This window comes from Toxorhynchites rutilus, chromosome 2 (genome assembly GCF_029784135.1).
Source record: "Toxorhynchites rutilus septentrionalis strain SRP chromosome 2, ASM2978413v1, whole genome shotgun sequence".
NCBI lineage: Eukaryota > Metazoa > Arthropoda > Insecta > Diptera > Culicidae > Toxorhynchites > Toxorhynchites rutilus.
The window spans coordinates 210,695,772-210,713,367 of NC_073745.1; the positions used below are offsets into that span (position 1 = coordinate 210,695,772).

The 17,596-nt window shown below is 38.5% G+C and overlaps 1 protein-coding gene across 13 annotated transcripts in view; it reads left to right on the plus strand.

The window, feature by feature from the left end:
• LOC129764752 (C-type lectin domain family 4 member F) overlaps nt 1-17,596 on the plus strand; it is a 223,372-nt gene that overhangs the window by 38,379 nt on the left and 167,397 nt on the right. For 9 of the 13 annotated variants that reach the window (XR_008741217.1, XR_008741213.1, XR_008741218.1 and 6 more), the window contains exon 3: nt 11,758-11,781. The exons of the other annotated variants lie outside the window; for them this stretch is intronic. Coding sequence is in view for 1 of the 9 variants with exons in the window: in XM_055764206.1 (XP_055620181.1) it covers nt 11,758-11,781 (24 nt within the window). In the remaining 8 variants the exon portion in view is untranslated. The remainder of the gene's footprint in view (nt 1-11,757; nt 11,782-17,596) is intronic. 13 annotated transcript variants of the gene reach the window in all.

Below are 17,596 nucleotides of genomic sequence, written 5' to 3' on the forward strand. Positions count from 1 at the left end.
TTTTGGAGAAGTATCTTACTTTCTATTTCACGTAACGCTGCTTAAATAAGTTATCCTGTGAACTGCCCGGCCGGAGAAGCTGGTTCTCGGTAGAAGCGCCACGTGTGGAGGAAGATTTAAACTGGTTCGTGTTCAAGCGGTTGTCGTTGGACGAAAGCGAAAAATAAATTGAGCCCGTACACATGGGGAACATTGCGATCGGATCCAATCTCGCGTATTAAAATCTAGCACCGAGCATTCCGATGCAAGAGTGTTTGCACTGGGGGACAGAAAACTGGTTTTCCTTTTCGCCTTCTAGGCTAAAAAAAATGGTTGGCTTTTGCGACAGACGCTGACACTGGTCAGCTTGTTGTGGCCAGGAATTAAACAGTCTTTTATATGAATGGGGGAACATGTTTACGTTTAACAAGAGAAAAAAAAAACTATGAACTAGGAATGCTCGTGCGTAATGTAGGCGTTCCATTAAACATTTTAAAATTCTTGCTTCAGTTCTACTCGGTAGAAGCCAAGAATCTCTCGCGCAAAGGTCAAGTGGCAAAATTATCTTGAGAGCTATTTTCAAGGATGGCTACCAGCAGATTGAAATGTGGTGTGTACGCAAACCAATACGGAAACGCTGATACATGCATGTTGGCTGTCATGATGCTTTCATAAAATTGTCTTTCAATGTTGAGCATCATTGCATCAATGGCAGAATTGTTTGGAAACGAGAATGTATTGTTACATTCATTTGTTATTATCGTCATTAAATGCAATTTTGTCATTCATTGCAAATACATCGATCGAAACTTTGGACGCAAGATTGATTTCATGCGATGCATAATTTACATCAATAAAATTCACTCTAACGAACAATATTTTTTGTTTCGAACTATGAAATCGAAATTATCCGAAACGGAATGTCTCAAAACACAGATTTTACTTTTGAACAACTACCATGATGTACAAGTCACGGTTTGGCCAGATCTAGCTAGCCGCCATTACAGCAAGAACATCTTACGGAAATAGAGATCAGATGAAAATTTTGACGAATTAGGTAGCGAAACGCCATAACGGGAAATGGGCGTGCACCTGCTCGTGGGTCGCATTAACAGAAAAGTAAGGAAATTGGGGGATTTTTTGTCGAAGAAATTTTCTTCCGACTTGCACAGTGGCCCCGCGTATTCTAGAGCATACCGTTCAGAATACATTCAAGGCGTGTTATTTGGCATAGAAATCTCTACTACTCTAGATGGCGAAGTTCATGTAGGAACGCCAGTGCCATTAAATTTGGCTGATATACAGACACTCTGTCTAACTTCTATAAGACCACCCTGATTCTGTTTCGTTGCAACACAAACAGTTAGAATTTCAACAAGATACATTCATAAATTGTTGAATGCTTAGAATAAAGTATATTTAACGTCAATTTCGTCCAAAAGAATTGTTTGTTTATTCATTGTGCTTAAATATGACAATTGCAGCTGTCCAGTTCAAAACGATCGACTGATTTATATGTCAATAATTGGCAACCTTGCCATTTCGGCTAATAACCTGGAAAATTCGTGTTGGAATACTATTTACCAAATGCTGCTGAACGATTTTCTCGATATTTGTTACCGAAATTGCGACCTTGAGCTCTTCAATCGTGGTGTATTGTTTTCACTCAGTGTAGATTCTGCGTACAAGGATCCCCCCTAAGATTTTCAACAGGATTCAAGTCTTGAGAGCGAGCTGGTCAGTCCAAAAAATAACTTTTTGGTCCTTAATCCATTGCTTAGATTCCTTGCTGATATGAATATGATATGACATGTGAATTTTTTGTGACGATATCCACGTAAAAACGGTAGCAGAGAGGATTCCAGAACATGTATGTAATCCTTGAATGATGTGGAAGCTATCTTGAGTTTTCCGGTTGCACAGAATTAAACTTTTTTTGTCAGTGAAGATAACCTATACATTGAAGATTCTTTTCGTTATGGTATATAGCAAAATGTATTCTTATGAAAACATTCTTTGTCACAACATGTCCCACTGTCGGTTCATGTGAGCTTTGGCAAAACTCAGACGTCTTCCGATGTGGGATGGTGTAAGATGAGGAGTTTTAACCTTTCAAACCCTCTTTATGTGAGGATTTTTTTCCAAAACTTGACGAATTGTCACCCGAGTAACATTTAAATTGAAATATTGCTTTATTTGCATAAGCGATTCTGAGGTATTCGAAGCTGTTCTAGCTATTTCCCGCTTATTCCGGTCAGAGAGCTTGGATTTATGTTGAGCTCTCTTCTTCTTACCGTATCCTTGAGGATTCGTCAAATAATTGAGCACTACTTGATGGGATCGTCCAATCCGACGAGTAATTTCTCTGATACCAATATTTTCTTGGTGAAATGCATCGATTTGTTTTTCTGTTCTCTCCGTCAGCACTTTTCCCTTCGGAATTTCCTATATTTATTGATCAAAACAACTAAAACAACGGAAAAAGTAACTGATCTTATAGAAACTTACAAAAACATTCGTTTACGTACAGCGCTTGCACACACACATATGAAAATCATGCAGTATATGGTCGTCACCAAACCGATACACTAGAATATTGAAGCATTGTTTGTTTACAATGGCACAAAGCAGCAATATAATCACCTGGTCTCGTAAGTCGTATAATAACTAATTCCTTTATTCAAAAATGCATATCTTTTGAACTACTAGACCAAATCAGATGTCGACCGATTCAGATGATCGACATATCAAATTGAAGAAAATAAACTATTGGATTTTTCGTCAAAGTAACAAATTATCCTTGTGCAGAATTTATTGGAGTTTTCAAAACTGCCTTTCGATTTGCGATGCGATGGTTTTTTATTGAATTATTCATCATCAAAGACGAAGGGGTAATTTTTCATTCAAACCGAAATATTTCTGTGTGGGAAGGTCCTACAGAAACGTTCTTGGAACCAAATTAAAGCTAGTTGACAAGGTTAATTTGAATTGCTATTGAGTTGGTAAAAAATTTAGAGTCATTCTAAATAATCTTGACTGTCTTTTATGCACATGTACATAGTTTTTGGAAGCTAGAATTTCTCGCACAGTTTTTGTTCTTTTTTTTAGTTTTGTTTTGTTCAAGTTGTATTATGAAAACATTCGTTCAATGGTTGTTGAGGAATGCGCCATACTATGGCAAACACATTTCAGTGTGAGCAAGTCTGGGCAGTATTTCCTTAGAAACGTTCCTAATGGCGTCTCGGAACTGGTCAAGTTATTGACTCGCAAACAGCATTGACGTTAATCAACTGGGGACAGTTCTATTTCGGTTACGCGTCGGAGTTACACGATATCTGACTAGGAGTGATCAAGATAAATTTGCTATCACCATATGTCCAGTTGTATGCTCCCGTGGCCGAGTGGTTAGCGTTACACCTGACATGCCGGGGGTTCCGGTTCGATTCCCGTTCTGGTCGGGGGAATTTTCCGTCAAAGAAATTTCCTCCGACCTGCACTGTGGTCACGTGTATTCTAGAGCTTGTCACTCAGAATGCATTCAAGGCGTGCTATTTGGCAAAGAAATCTCAGCTAAGTATTGATGAAAATGACGCAAGTAATACTACGTTGAGACGGCGAAGTTCCTCTAGGAACGTTAGTGCCATTTAAGAAGAAGAAGAAGAGTGATTCAATGAATTTTTTTTTCAAGGTGGGTTTGGTAGGAGGTGAGTGCATTTGCTATAACTTCGCGAAGCATCATTGAAAAGAAGAGAAAGAAGAATTTTCTATAGGTGCAAGATGCGGGCACTCTTATATCCGCACGCATTTGTGCAGTCCAGAATGTGTATCCCTAATAAGGACTAAAAAACGGAGAAGCCTAGGGAAATGGACATTGCAGATATATACAAGCTGCGAGGAAATGGATACCATCCTTCCGGTTCTTTTTTTTTCAAGTTTTTGTATGGTTTACCGTAGAGTGCATTGATTCCTTCGGCGTAGAACGAATTTTCTTTTTGCAGTTATGCATTATATTCGATTACAAAGTTGGAATCAGTGTTTGCCAGTTGATCCATTCACTGAATAAATCGCTTTCGTTCGTTCAAATATGATCTTACAGAAATCATTTCTCTCAGCGGCATTCTTTTGTTGTTACGTGCTACAAATCACCACACAAAAGAAAACGGAACAACTCTGCTTCGATTCGCACTTCATGACACACCAGCACGCAAGCAAAACCGTCATGTACGCTTTCGGCGCAAAAGTTTATTTTCTTCTTTGTCTCTAACATATACATATCAAACCTCTCCATGCACCATGAAACCGCAGGATCATACGAACTACGCAAAGCGAATGACTCATATTCAACCAATGTAGTAGATCCTGATCGATAAGTCTCAGAGAGTGCAAACTATATGATTATATAGCTAGAGGGAAGGGTAGTCAGATTATATTTGAGGGGCTCAGAATGCAAGGGGTGTAAGTGACTTGATCGATTTCTCTTCATCAACTTTTTATTTAGTTAATCGTTTCAATTTAAGTTTGCTATACAATCCGATAGATGAGGTTCTGACCTATCTTCCACATTTTCAAATACAGCAAATGTATTTGCAGCTAAGTTATGACCAAAAGAGAGAGTCGATGTAGAGAAATCGATCAAATCACTTACACCCCTTTCATTCTAAGCCCCTCATTTTTCATTTTTAACGCTGCTATTCATTGAAGTATATATATATATATATATATATATATATATATATATATATATATATATATATATATATATTAAAATAGACCGCATAGTTTTACTAGCAACACCGTTTAAGTGAGAAACAAAAGCTCTCTCGTTTTAGCTCTTTTCCCATTCGGTCTCCGCAAATGGTGACCGAATGATGACGTAATTTTTCTTGTATCTTTTCTCGCTTTGCACTTGTCTGTGCAATGGTTTTCGCTAAAGGGTGTGTCACATCGAATTGCATCACGGAAAAAACGCTGTAGAAATTCGCCCAGTAGACCGATCCTTTTGAAAATTTTAGACAGTAAAATAAAAACTATTAAACAACTTTTGGCATTTTCTTTTTATTCATACTTCGAGCCCAAGCCCGTATGCTCACCTTCCTCTTTACCCCGTCCATAAGATTTTGTACAACGTCAGGTTATAGTTTTTTTTTAACAGAAATCCATTTTCTCTTGAAGTCCGCCTCCGATTTGACAACTTTTGGGTTCTTCCGGAGGGCCTGCTTCATAATCGCCCAATATTTCTCTATTGGGCGAAGCTCCGGCGCGTTGGGCGGGTTCATTTCCTTTGGCACGAAGGTGACCCCGTTGGCTTCGTACCACTCCAACACGTCCTTTGAATAGTGGCACGAAGCGAGATCCGGCCAGAAGATGGTCGGGCCCTCGTGCTGCTTCAATAGTGGTTGTAAACGCTTCTGTAGGCACTCCTTAAGGTAAACCTGCCCGTTTACCGTGCCGGTCATCACGAAGGGGGCGCTCCGCTTTCCGCAAGAGTAGATCGCTTGCCACACCATGTATTTTTTGGCAAACTTGGATAGTTTCTGCTTGCGAATCTCCTACGAACCACTGAATTTGTCCTCTGCGGAGAAGAACAACAGGCCCGGCAGCTGAGGAAAGTCCGCTTTGACGTAGGTTTCGTCGGCCATTACCAGGCAATGCGGCTTCGTCAGCATTTCGGTGTACAGCTTCCGGGCTAACGTCTTCCCCACCATGTTTTGCCTTTCGTCGCGGTTAGGAGCCTTCTGAACCTTGTATGTACGCAGGCCCTCCCGCTGCTTGGTCTGCTGGACGAATGAACTTGACAAATTCAGCTTATTGGCGACATCCCGGACCGAACTTCTCGGATCACGTCTAAACTGCTTAACTACGCGCTTGTGATCTTTTTCACTGACAGAGCATCCATTTTTGCCGTTCTTCACCTTCCGGTCGATGGTTAGGTTCTCGAAGTATCGTTTTAGTACTCTGCTGACCGTGGATTGGACGATTCCCAGCATCTTACCGATGTCCCGATGTGACAACTCCGGATTCTCGAAATGAGTGCGCAGGATTAATTCACGACGCTCTTTTTCGTTCGACGACATTTTTCCAAATTTACGAAAAATTGACAGTGAAGCATGGCCAACGTGATCTATACACTCTTATCTGATTATAAGCGAAAGCTGAAGATATAATTCCTAAAAATTAAATTTCAACAGCGTTTTTTCCGTGATGCAATTTGATGTGACACACCCTTTATAGTAGAACCGGACGATATATGCGGTTCAAACTTGTATGCAGGCTTCGAAAATGGTATGCGATGTTTGGTACAGTTCGGATATGCAATCAACAGTCTTCGTTTCCTCTTTGTTCAATCATTTAGAGTAACACAAGTGATTACTGTCATTCATACAAGTATCTGAACGATCCACTCATGTTTGGTTATATATTCGTGAGAGGTTACTTGCATTGTGTATCATACGATATTGATCCAAACCTAGTTGGAATACATATCAGATGATGAATTCAAAACATTCGGAAAAATAGGTTTGTGAAATAATACTGTTTTAATTGACAGTTTTTAGAATACCTTGGTAATTTCAGCTACAGAACTCATTCATTACAGCTTCATTCAAGCACTGATACGGTTCGATAATAAAGCTGATCAAGTTCGTGCAGTATACGATCAGAACTATACGCAAAATAAATACAAAATATACGGATATTCAATTGATAAATGCAGGTTGTAATAATCATTCTGATTGCAGTTGGGCAATCAGAATGATTATTATTACAGGAACTATTCGAATAGTATTGTGTATGCTGATTTACAGCTGCTATGTCTTTCGATTTTTAATTTACGATAATAAGCATTTGAAATGCAATAATATCATTGGTTTACTTCATATTCAAATGTTTACCTGGATAGTTTATTTCTAGATCCGAAAAGACAACTAGAATAATAGCCCAGCTTAGTGTGGAGAATTCTATTAAAGCTTTGCGAATAAAAGGCACAACCTGTTGACACTAAAATTTTATGGCTAGCCTAGGTACCTAGATACTTCAATACCAATTATACAGCTAAAGTGAGCAGAAATGCATATGTTGGTTGTCATTAGTCGATACAGTTAAAGTGATTCATTTTTTTCGCAGAATTTTATACAGCGTGTTTTTTCTAGTGCCACCTTGATAATGCTTGGATGTTGGCTCCCACTGAGTAGATAATGAGTGGTATTTTTATTGGATTCGTCGTAGCATATTATACATATTAAAAACAATAATTAAATTTCAATAATCCAATGTAAGTAGCAATTCTTTCAAAAATATATATACCATCGGCGATGCAATCTTTGCAGAGTTAACAAATGACATTTGGAAAATCGACAAGCGTGTATGCATAATCCTTCTGGGATTTCAATTCGCAGCACATGCCTGTTCGAATTCCTCCGCGAGTGGATTCGGCTGCAGCTTAATGACAGCAATGCTTAATAGTTGCCACCGATGCATAATTTCGCCGCTTCTCTTAAAAACAAATCCATTCGATGTCTACATGGAGCTTCTTCAGAAACGGGCTAAACTAGTTTTGTGACCTTTGGAGTATAAACGAGAAGCAAGTATTTATTCGTTATTAACTCTGGCTGGCTGGCAAAGTTCAACCGAACTTCATAACACTTGGGGTCTCATCCACTGTCGCGTGCAAAGTTCCACATGCAAAAAATCGTATGCTGAAACTGCATCACTGGGGCCAAAATGAGAAAAAAAAACCGGTATGAGCCATTAACAACATCAATCTACTACACACATCCATAGTTGGCTAATTCTAGCGAAACCTATGGCCAATTGTTGAATTCTCGTCTGAAGTGGGATTCCAGCCGAATGGGAGGATTGGTAAGCGTCATTTGCTGTGGTAAAAAAGCTACAAATTAAACAAACGCGGTTGGTTGGGCAAATAATGTTTTTCACACGCAAATTTATGCAGCGTGATGTGTTTGGGTCGAGGTTTGTTATGTCGAGTGTTTCGCTTCAATTTTCTCCGGCACGTGGGAGATGACGGCCAATGGGTTAACCGGTTGGAAAAATACTCTAATTGGATGGGTCCCGGTGAATTATGATTTGTTGCTGGCGTGAATGAAGTATGCCGCTGGATGGGTTGGTCGTTGGAATAAATTGCCAATTGCTGGGAAATAATTGCCATTTTATAGTGTCAATTGACTACGATGCAGTAAAATACACAAAAGATTATTACATTATTCAAAATTTGATTGCCGCAGGTTATTGAGATTGCCAATCGTAGAAATCGGCAATTATTCTCGGTTAATCACATCCATCAAATGATTGATGGCGGGGTTTCAAGTCAACCACAAAGGATCAGCCGAAACTTACGATTCACTGTGGAGTCATCGAGCGTGCACCTTTTGAGGGGTTAATCCTTTGTCTGGATGTTTTTTGTCCAGTGGATGTAGTTAGCAGTCGGCTGCCTGTTTTCTACCAGAGGTATCGAATCTTCATACATATTCATAACAATGTTATTATAGAAGCACACGTTTTGTCGTCTGGACGTCAAGGTTATTGTGAAATCGATGCTTTGCAACACTACACTTATCATTGATCGAATAACCAAACATTTGGATACATAAAAAATATTGTGCCTTTTATTATTTTTTTTGGTTTGGTTCACTCCTTACGGCAGCGCGTAATTTTATAAATCGGTTCAATCGGTCGTCGAGGTCTGATGGTCTAGTCATTTTTGAGGGGCTACGCGAAAGATCATAGCTAAGCTAAATTTATCTCGAGAAGATCGAGTCCTGATAATTCAATTTGAAAACTACGATATACGACACGATATCCATACTCAAACTAGCGTTGCTAGAAAGCATTTCATTTTCGGCAGAAGCCATGTCTTTTCATGCCTTGTAGCGTCAAATGAGCAAATGTCATCTGTCCCCCAACGCTTTAAAATGTTTGTATGTATGTGAGGAAGCAGACATCTTTCTTTTTTTCTTTTTCCATCTTTTTTGGGATTGCACCCAAAAAACAAGGTCCAAACAACGTTAACGGGGATCGAACCAAGGCCGGCTGGAATGCAAGACTGTTTTGCATAATCACGCTAACCCCATAGCTAATGATGCTGTTATGCAGAAGTTTGATAATAAAGGGTGTGTCACATCAAATTGCATCACGGAAAAAACGCTGTAGAAATTTAATTTTTAGGAATTATATCTTCAGCTTTCGCTTGTAATCAGATAAGAGTGTATAGATCACGTTGGCCATGCTTCACTGTCAATTTTTCGTAAATTTGGAAAAATGTCGTCGAACGAAAAAGAGCGTCGTGAATTAATCCTGCGCACTCATTTCGAGAATCCGGAGTTGTCACATCGGGACATCGGTAAGATGCTGGGAATCGTCCAATCCACGGTCAGCAGAGTACTAAAACGATACTTCGAGAACCTAACCATCGACCGGAAGGTGAAGAACGGCAAAAATGGATGCTCCGTCAGTGAAAAAGATCACAAGCGCGTAGTTAAGCAGTTTAGACGTGATCCGAGAAGTTCGGTCCGGGATGTCGCCAATAAGCTGAATTTTTCAAGTTCATTCATCCAGCGGACCAAGCAGCGGGAGGGCCAGCGTACATACAATGTTCAGAAGGCTCCTAACCGCGACGAAAGGCAAAACATGATGGGGAAGACGCGAGCCCGGAAGCTGTACACCGAAATGCTGACGAAACCGCATTGCCTGGTAATGGACGACGAAACCTACGTCAAAGCGGACTTTCGTCAGCTGCCGGGCCTGTTGTTCTTCTCCGCAGAGGACAAATTCAGCGTTCCGGAGGAGATTCGCAAGCAGAAACTATCCAAGTTTGCCAAAAAGTACATGGTGTGGCAAGCGATCTGCTCTTGCGGAAAGCGGAGCGCCCCCTTCGTGATGACCGGCACGGTAAACGGGCAGGTTTACCTTAAGGAGTGCCTACAGAAGCGCTTACTACCACTATTGAAGCAGCACGAGGGCCCGACAATCTTCTGGCCGGATTTCGCTTCGTGCCACTATTCAAAGGACGTGTTGGAGTGGTACGAAGCCAACGGGGTCACCTTCGTGCCAAAGGAAATGAACCCGCCCAACGCGCCGGAGCTTCGCCCAATAGAGAAATATTGGGCGATTATGAAGCAGGCCCTCCGGAAGAACCCAAAAGTTGTCAAATCGGAGGCGGACTTCAAGAGAAAATGGATTTCTGTTCAAAAAAAAACTACAACCTGACGTTGTACAGAACCCTTTGGACGGGGGAAAGAGGAAGGTTCGAGCATACGGGCTTGGGCTCGAAGTATAAATAAAAAGAAAATGCCAAAAGTTGTTTAATAGATTTTATTTTACTGTCTAAAATTTTCAAAAGGATCGGTCTACTGGGCGAATTTCTACAGCGTTTTTTCCGTGATGCAATTTGATGTGACACACCCTTTATGACGTCTTATTACAAATTGAAGTTGGAAAGTGTTTTCTAATTTTACTCCTAGAAAACACTTTCCAGCATAAAGGAGATCCATATCCATCTCGGTCTGGGGCGTGTACATACAGTGACTCAAATCCGTAATCGTACTCCACCATGCAGATCTCTTTTTCCTTCTTTTGAGATCGATAACAAGATTTCGGAACATTCGGAACAATGTACCCGGCGCAGAACATTTCTTCTCACTTGTGTGATGCTTGTCTCATTCTATACCCACACACACATACACATCAAATTCTAGCGCCCGCTTTGTCTTCGTTCGTTCTAAGCAAAGCATAAAAACAACAGCGCGCCCCCATTTAGAGAGCAATCCACATTCAAGCGCTCAGTATAGAAACACGACGTAAGCGCGGCGCAAAATTCAGCGCAAAACTCAGCGCGGGGAATCCATACAAATGAAACACAAATTTCTGCATAACTCGAAACCTATTCAAGCACAATTTGGGATGTGAAGGTTTTTGGGTATTAGAAATGTTTCTATGATGGTATGACACCCCTCCCTCCTCCGGAATGGAGAGGGTGTCCCATGAAAATAATGCACATATTTCAACCAAACATATTCCAACCAAGCATGACAATTGAAAATTTTCGGAAAACTCTGAAGGAAAATAGGAAAATTTTAATAAATAAATTCCCATGTGTTCTACAACTACATATTGACAAGCGTTGTTAGTCCATTTGATGTTTGCCGTAATGAAATTGATCTTCGTTCGAAAGTGAAAATGGATTTTAATGTGAAAAAACGCACTCCCATATCGTCTTCTATCTAAATAAATAAAAATGGATCGTCGAATGTGTTAATAAGAGCAAAACTTGAGAAAGGAATTGTTCGGTTTAAGGCTGTTTTCATTCTATCATATTTTCTGTATCAAACATTTATTCCATGTAACGGAGAAACACGGACATATTAGAAGATCAATCAATGAACAGTTCTGCGATTGGACCCATGAACGTGCGCTGAGTAAGAAGACGTAAATGTGATAACGAAAAATTAATTTTGGGCGGGACGAAGTTTGCTGGGTCAGCTAGTATATTATACAAGTGTTAACCAGTATTTGACAGTCATGACATTTTCTGTTATCTTTACGCTCATTTAATGTAATAAATCGGGATGACAAAACATGAGCTAAAAATCAATTTTGGGTGCAGAAGAACTTCTAATCCCGATGTTATTATTAAGTTGTTTCACGATCCTACACACACATACACACACACACTCGAAACCCCTCAATGCTATTCGACAGTCTTTTATGTTAACACTTTACAACTTGTATGAGGCATTTACATTAAAATGCTAATTTTTATTGCAGGTTACAAGAGCAATCATAATTTCGGTGAGTAGCAATGAGCTCTCTCTCTCAATTTGCGCTTATGGTGATTCGAAAAGTATGTTGGCGTAGATGGCAAAATTAGGCGGGTTGCCTTTTTGTATGCTTATGTAGTGCTTATACTAACAAAACAGGTGCATTAGTTTGTGGCTATAATGGATCGTGTTCAATGTTCAATGACATTCCGGGTCAGTTATGCTTTTCATATTTGATGTGTCTACCTCCCAAACACATCCTGTTTACGATGATCGCGCTATGAACCGTTTGTGGATCGCTTTAGTGAGAGAAAATTGGTACACAAAACAATAGAATGTTTGTCAACGCGTGTCATATCCAAAATATTAGGTATAATTTGGTGCGCCATGCGTGATACAGTTACGTATAAGTTTACGATTGTGCCGCCCTCGCAGAATGGCATCTGAATCGTACCGTAATTTATGCTTACGCTTTCGTCGAGGAAAGAGGACTTATTTATATTTGATGATCACAGTTGGATATACAGATGTGAATGCATTCACATTTATGTGAAAATTACCATATAATGGTGGGTGGAAAATATTATGAAATGAATGTAGCAACGTAGTCTCACAAAAATCTTTTTTGGGAAGAAAAGTTGTTGTATGTTATGAAACGGAATAAAGTATAATACTTTACTATTCCAAAATCAGTTTGTTTTAAGTTGGGGTATAAATTTTAATGATCCCGGGATAACGTGGAACGTACAAAAATCAAATCCCTTTTCCAAAGCTCAAAAATTGGAAAATTTGGAATGCAGAAGCTTTCTTCTCAATATCATCTCTATTCGTCTTTTTCTAAATATTGGTGTTTGAAGGGGCGGAGGAGAACATAGCAGTCACGCTTACCACCGGTTTCGGCAACTGATTACTCATGCTGCCCTACTTATCACCTCACATTTTTTCAGTTAGTACACATCGAATGCAACGAGGAAACTTTGATTTGAACATAAGTTGGTTGAATAAAGAAATGTTTTGATTCGCCCTGAACAAGTCGATTGGAAACATCGCTTCCGTGTGAAGAATGGCCGAATGAACGAGAAGCGAAAGGATTGTGCACGAAGAGAAGAGTTTTTTTTGTATTGAGCGGGTTTGGGTAGTCATATATTGACCAACGTGAATAACCTGCGACATGAAATGCGGCATGTCTATTTTTGCGTGACGATTTGTCAATGAGAGTTAAAAAACCCTGATTGCGAACATGTTGTTTATTCAATGATCCATGATCATTTTCAAAAATAAATGTAGAAAATGTGGTCAATTGCATCATAACACCGATATGATATGATTAATATTTGGTCCTCCGTTATTTTCCGGTATTTTCCGCGTTCCAAATTTTGCTTGAAACACAAACCGAAATTGTTCGAGATAATTAATGGGAGATGTTGATTTATTCAATTACCACCTATTTCGATCTAGTCTACAGACTGAAAACGAACGTTTTGTTGAAACCATAGTTGGTGATGTGATGATCAAATACCGAAATTAAAGAGGATTGCAAACGTCGTGGTGAAACGTTTCATAAAGATTTGTTCCAGAAGTTCAGTGATGTCAATATTCTATTGTCATAAATTATTGATAAATTAGTGTTGAATTTTGGCCTATTTGGTAACGGTCGGAGTAGAGAAGATGGTTGATAGTATCATTCCAAGGAAGTTGACGCTTTGCGAACCGTATTAAAATTCATTAAAATTCGCGCGATGTGTGTAATATGCCGCAGATGTGCGTTCCGAATTATGACGACGGATAAATCGATGGTTACATAACCGGATAGACTTAGGACTACACCAAGGGATGTTAATTTAAATAACTTATCGAATATCCAACTAGTTTTTTTGTATATATTAGCAAAATTACATCTCCAATTGCTTCTTCTGAAAATGAATAATCGGTTCGGAGAGGAACTTAAAAATTCTTTCAACTTGACTGACTGTAGAATCACAAAAGGGTGGGGCTTACGACGCAATGTTGCGCTTCACTTCAGGTTTCCTCTTGTATTCGCATTAGTATTGATTTACTCAAATTGTATTACTTTGTCACTCTAGTTGTCTCTTTTGATCGGTACAATTTGAGGAACACAAATTGGACTAATCAAAACGTGAATTTAAATAATGCTTGACACTTCAAAATTACTCACTTATTCCATGCCAAACCGATAAAGTGGTTCTCAGATTTCCGTGAGAAGTGGTAATTTTGTTCTTTATCGCAAAATAATAAAGCCGTATTTTTTTTATTCTTGCATTAGGATGCCCTTTTACATTTTAGAGAGGTCCGAAAATCAAAATTTTCCCCATTTTCTAAAAGTGACTTTTTTAAACAAAAATCATAACTTTTAAACTAGTGGACCGATTTTGACGACCAATATATCAAATTGAAGCCAATGAACAATGAACAATGAAATAAAAATGCTACACTCCCTAAAAAAATTGATGTTGTTTCCGTAATTATTGATTGTATTTGTTTTTTTTTATAGTTTACATGGTCTCGGGACCAAGGGTACTATATTTTTTCTTGAAAGCTGAAGTTTTTTCGTAACATATTCGAAAATCAGTGAGGCTTTACTCTGTGTTCTTGGGTTATAATTTTTCAAAATTAATCGATGGTCCGAAAAATTAATTTTTACCCCTTTTTCCACCACAAAAATACATAACTTTTGAACTACTGGAACGATTCAGATGATCGACGTATCAAATTGAAGCCAATTAGCAATTATTGTTTCGAAAAATATTACACTTGGGAAAAATAGAATTTTGTGTTCGTAATTGTTGGTTGTCGTTGTAGTTTTGAATATTTTCTCCTGGAAGCTTAGATTTTTTCACATAACATATCCGGATATAAGAGTACCAGAGTGACTTTTTCGTTTTTGAGTTTGATTTTTCAAAGTTAACATGTTTTCAGTTTTCGTTCAATATTCCTGTGCGACTAGACTACATCGTAGTCCTGTTTCAAGAAACAGAAGGGCGGTTTCCAAGACACTTCCACATTGTTAACGTAGGTCTACGAAATTATTGTCGGCGAGAGCAAACATTATGGGGGGTCTCCGTGTTCACATTGGTTGCGCGTTCGCTTAGTAAGCGATCGATCGTGAGTTCAAAACTCAGGGCCCTCATTGACCATCTTTGTGTTGTTACAGAATAACTACGTCCACGCAACAATCATCAGCGATTGAGATCGATCCACGGTCGAAATAAGATCGATTCATCCATACAACTGCTCTGCTCTGCAAGACACATCGGGCTACTGTTCTATGAATAACTCAACAATGATCAATCAACTGTCTCCGCTGTCCGGTCTAACTGGATAATGGAAGAACAGAACGAAAACTCTTACGCCTATATGGCAACTGTGTAAATGTGTACCATATGCAATGGTATAGAAGGGAATACTCTAAAGCCGAAAACATGGCAACTGTGTAATGTGCTAATTATAGATATGATAAACATGTGACATGTACACGATTGAAATTCGGCTCTGTTACAGCTAAAAAATGCTAAGGAGCCTAAAATAAACAAAAGGGATAAAAAAAATAAAAAACAAACATTATAAAAAAATAGGAATGAAATGAACTCTTTGGTACAATAATATTTCATCTACAGTTTTCCACCGAAGAACACAGCTCTCACCGCTGAAAAATGCCTTCTTTACACTCAACTTGAATAACGCTTTACTTCGACGCCACTTTCAACCCGAAAACAATGCCCAAACTCACGAAAATTGAATGATTGATCGAAAAAAATGGAAAAAATATCCTTCTTGAATTCACACAAGCTCTCTTCCAGCAAAACAATATAAAAAAAATCCTTGTGTCATTACCCTTTATATCAAACCACCAACAGACCCGGCGAACTTCGTCCCGCCAAAAAACGATTTTTTAAATTTGAACATTGTCAAACATTCACATTTCCTCACATGTACGATCACAAAAACAATTTAGTTTTTAATATCGTATATTCGTGATCGATAACTAATGATTCTACTAAAAGTTCAATTTACTTTTCGAATTCGATTGAATTAAGTTCATTCTGATTACTCAGTAAGCGAAGAAGTTGTGGAGGCAGGCGATCTGGCGTAGTGGTAACATTCGTTCCTCTCACACTAAAGGTCACGAGTTCAATTCTCACTCCCGACATTCTTCCAAAACTGGAACTAAAGTGACGAACCAACCAAAAGAGTTGAAAGTCACTATAATACAGAGAAAAAAATATAGGAGGTTGCGTCCAAGACACGACCATGTTGTTGGCGTAGAACTACGGTGTTATTTTGTTCAAATCGTTTGTTAATAATATTTCGTTTAATCGGATATTATTTTACACACCACATATCTCCGCTTCGAACTCTTCTCAACAGAAGCTCTTTCTGTTAATATTTCTGGTCTTAATTAGCTTAGCTGTCATCCTTGATGGAGATAGTTTTGCTACTGTCATGCGAAACCAAATGACACTCGAAATTCCACAAACAATCTGCCTGTTGTCAACGATTAAATAACTAAATAAATAAATAAATAAATAACATTATTTTCTTGGTGAGCCGATGACAGCCTAGTTTGATGATCCCCACACAATTGTGTAGTTCAGAACCTTAATGGAATGGCGTCAGTTTGATATAATGATTGCAATGCCAGAGACATCAGCGAGTAAGAAATTTGTTCGCGTCCAAAGATCGTAAAACAAGGAAGAACAAGCGATGTTCATTGCTTCGTATCTAGAACGATACTGAAAGATTTCCTCAGCGAGATCCACTGTTTATACTCCAGGCAAATATTCCCCTTCGTTCTTCTTCTTCTTCTTTTATTTGTTCACGTTGACTTTAAGTGATTCCCCTTCTTTGATCGCCGATAAGTTGCTCCTTATTAACGGCATGGGTAGGGAAGCTCGCAAATGAGCAGAATAAATGTATGGGAAAATGGAAATGTTTCTAGTTTTCATCAATTTGAACCGTTTACGCATCAGGGGATTGTAATATACCGTTCCGAATCATATTTCGGACACTTAAGGCATATGATGCAAAAAACATATCTAAACTTTATGCACAGGTATTATTTGGTAGATATTTTTAATAAAGTAGTTCAATCTGCTTTCAAGCTTTCTACTTTGGTGCCTATTTGATTGAAAACATAATAAAATCATCGAATAAAATGCTTTTCAAATGAAGCAAATCAGAATCAAACTTCGGACACTAAATCAAATTTCGGACAGATTGAATTAAAATTTCGGACACTTTATTTTTTTAATTTTATGGACGAAAATTACATTACACTTGATTACATTTTATAGTCAACTGCGAAACAATTACCAAGCAATCATAGTAAACTGTTAACGATGATGAGAACTGATGAAACATGGGAGAAATTTAAATATTTATGAACGGGTAAATTCTACGTGCTCACGCAAAGCAAACGTCAAACACAAACGATAATGGGTGGTGCTGTTGAATTTTTTCCTACTATGTGATAATTCAAATGTTATTCTCAAATGGAGTGATAGTGAAACCAAAGAATCGCTCTGAAGAAGCAATTGTGATATTAAATTAATAGTTATATCATCAGTGCATGAAGCATTTCAAGATAATAGAACAAAGTGTCCGAAATATGATGTTGTCCGAAATATGATTCAGAACGGTATAGCAGATAAAACGAATCCTAGGGAATTTTCGATTCGTTTGGTATGTAAATCGTTTAAATCCGTCCGCAGCAAAAATAGTTATTCACGTTAACTTTATTTCATAAAAACGTGACATATTTTCTGATTTGGCACCCTTAATGAAAGACGTAGTTCTACGTCAAAAAAGTGATGAAATTGAACGAATCA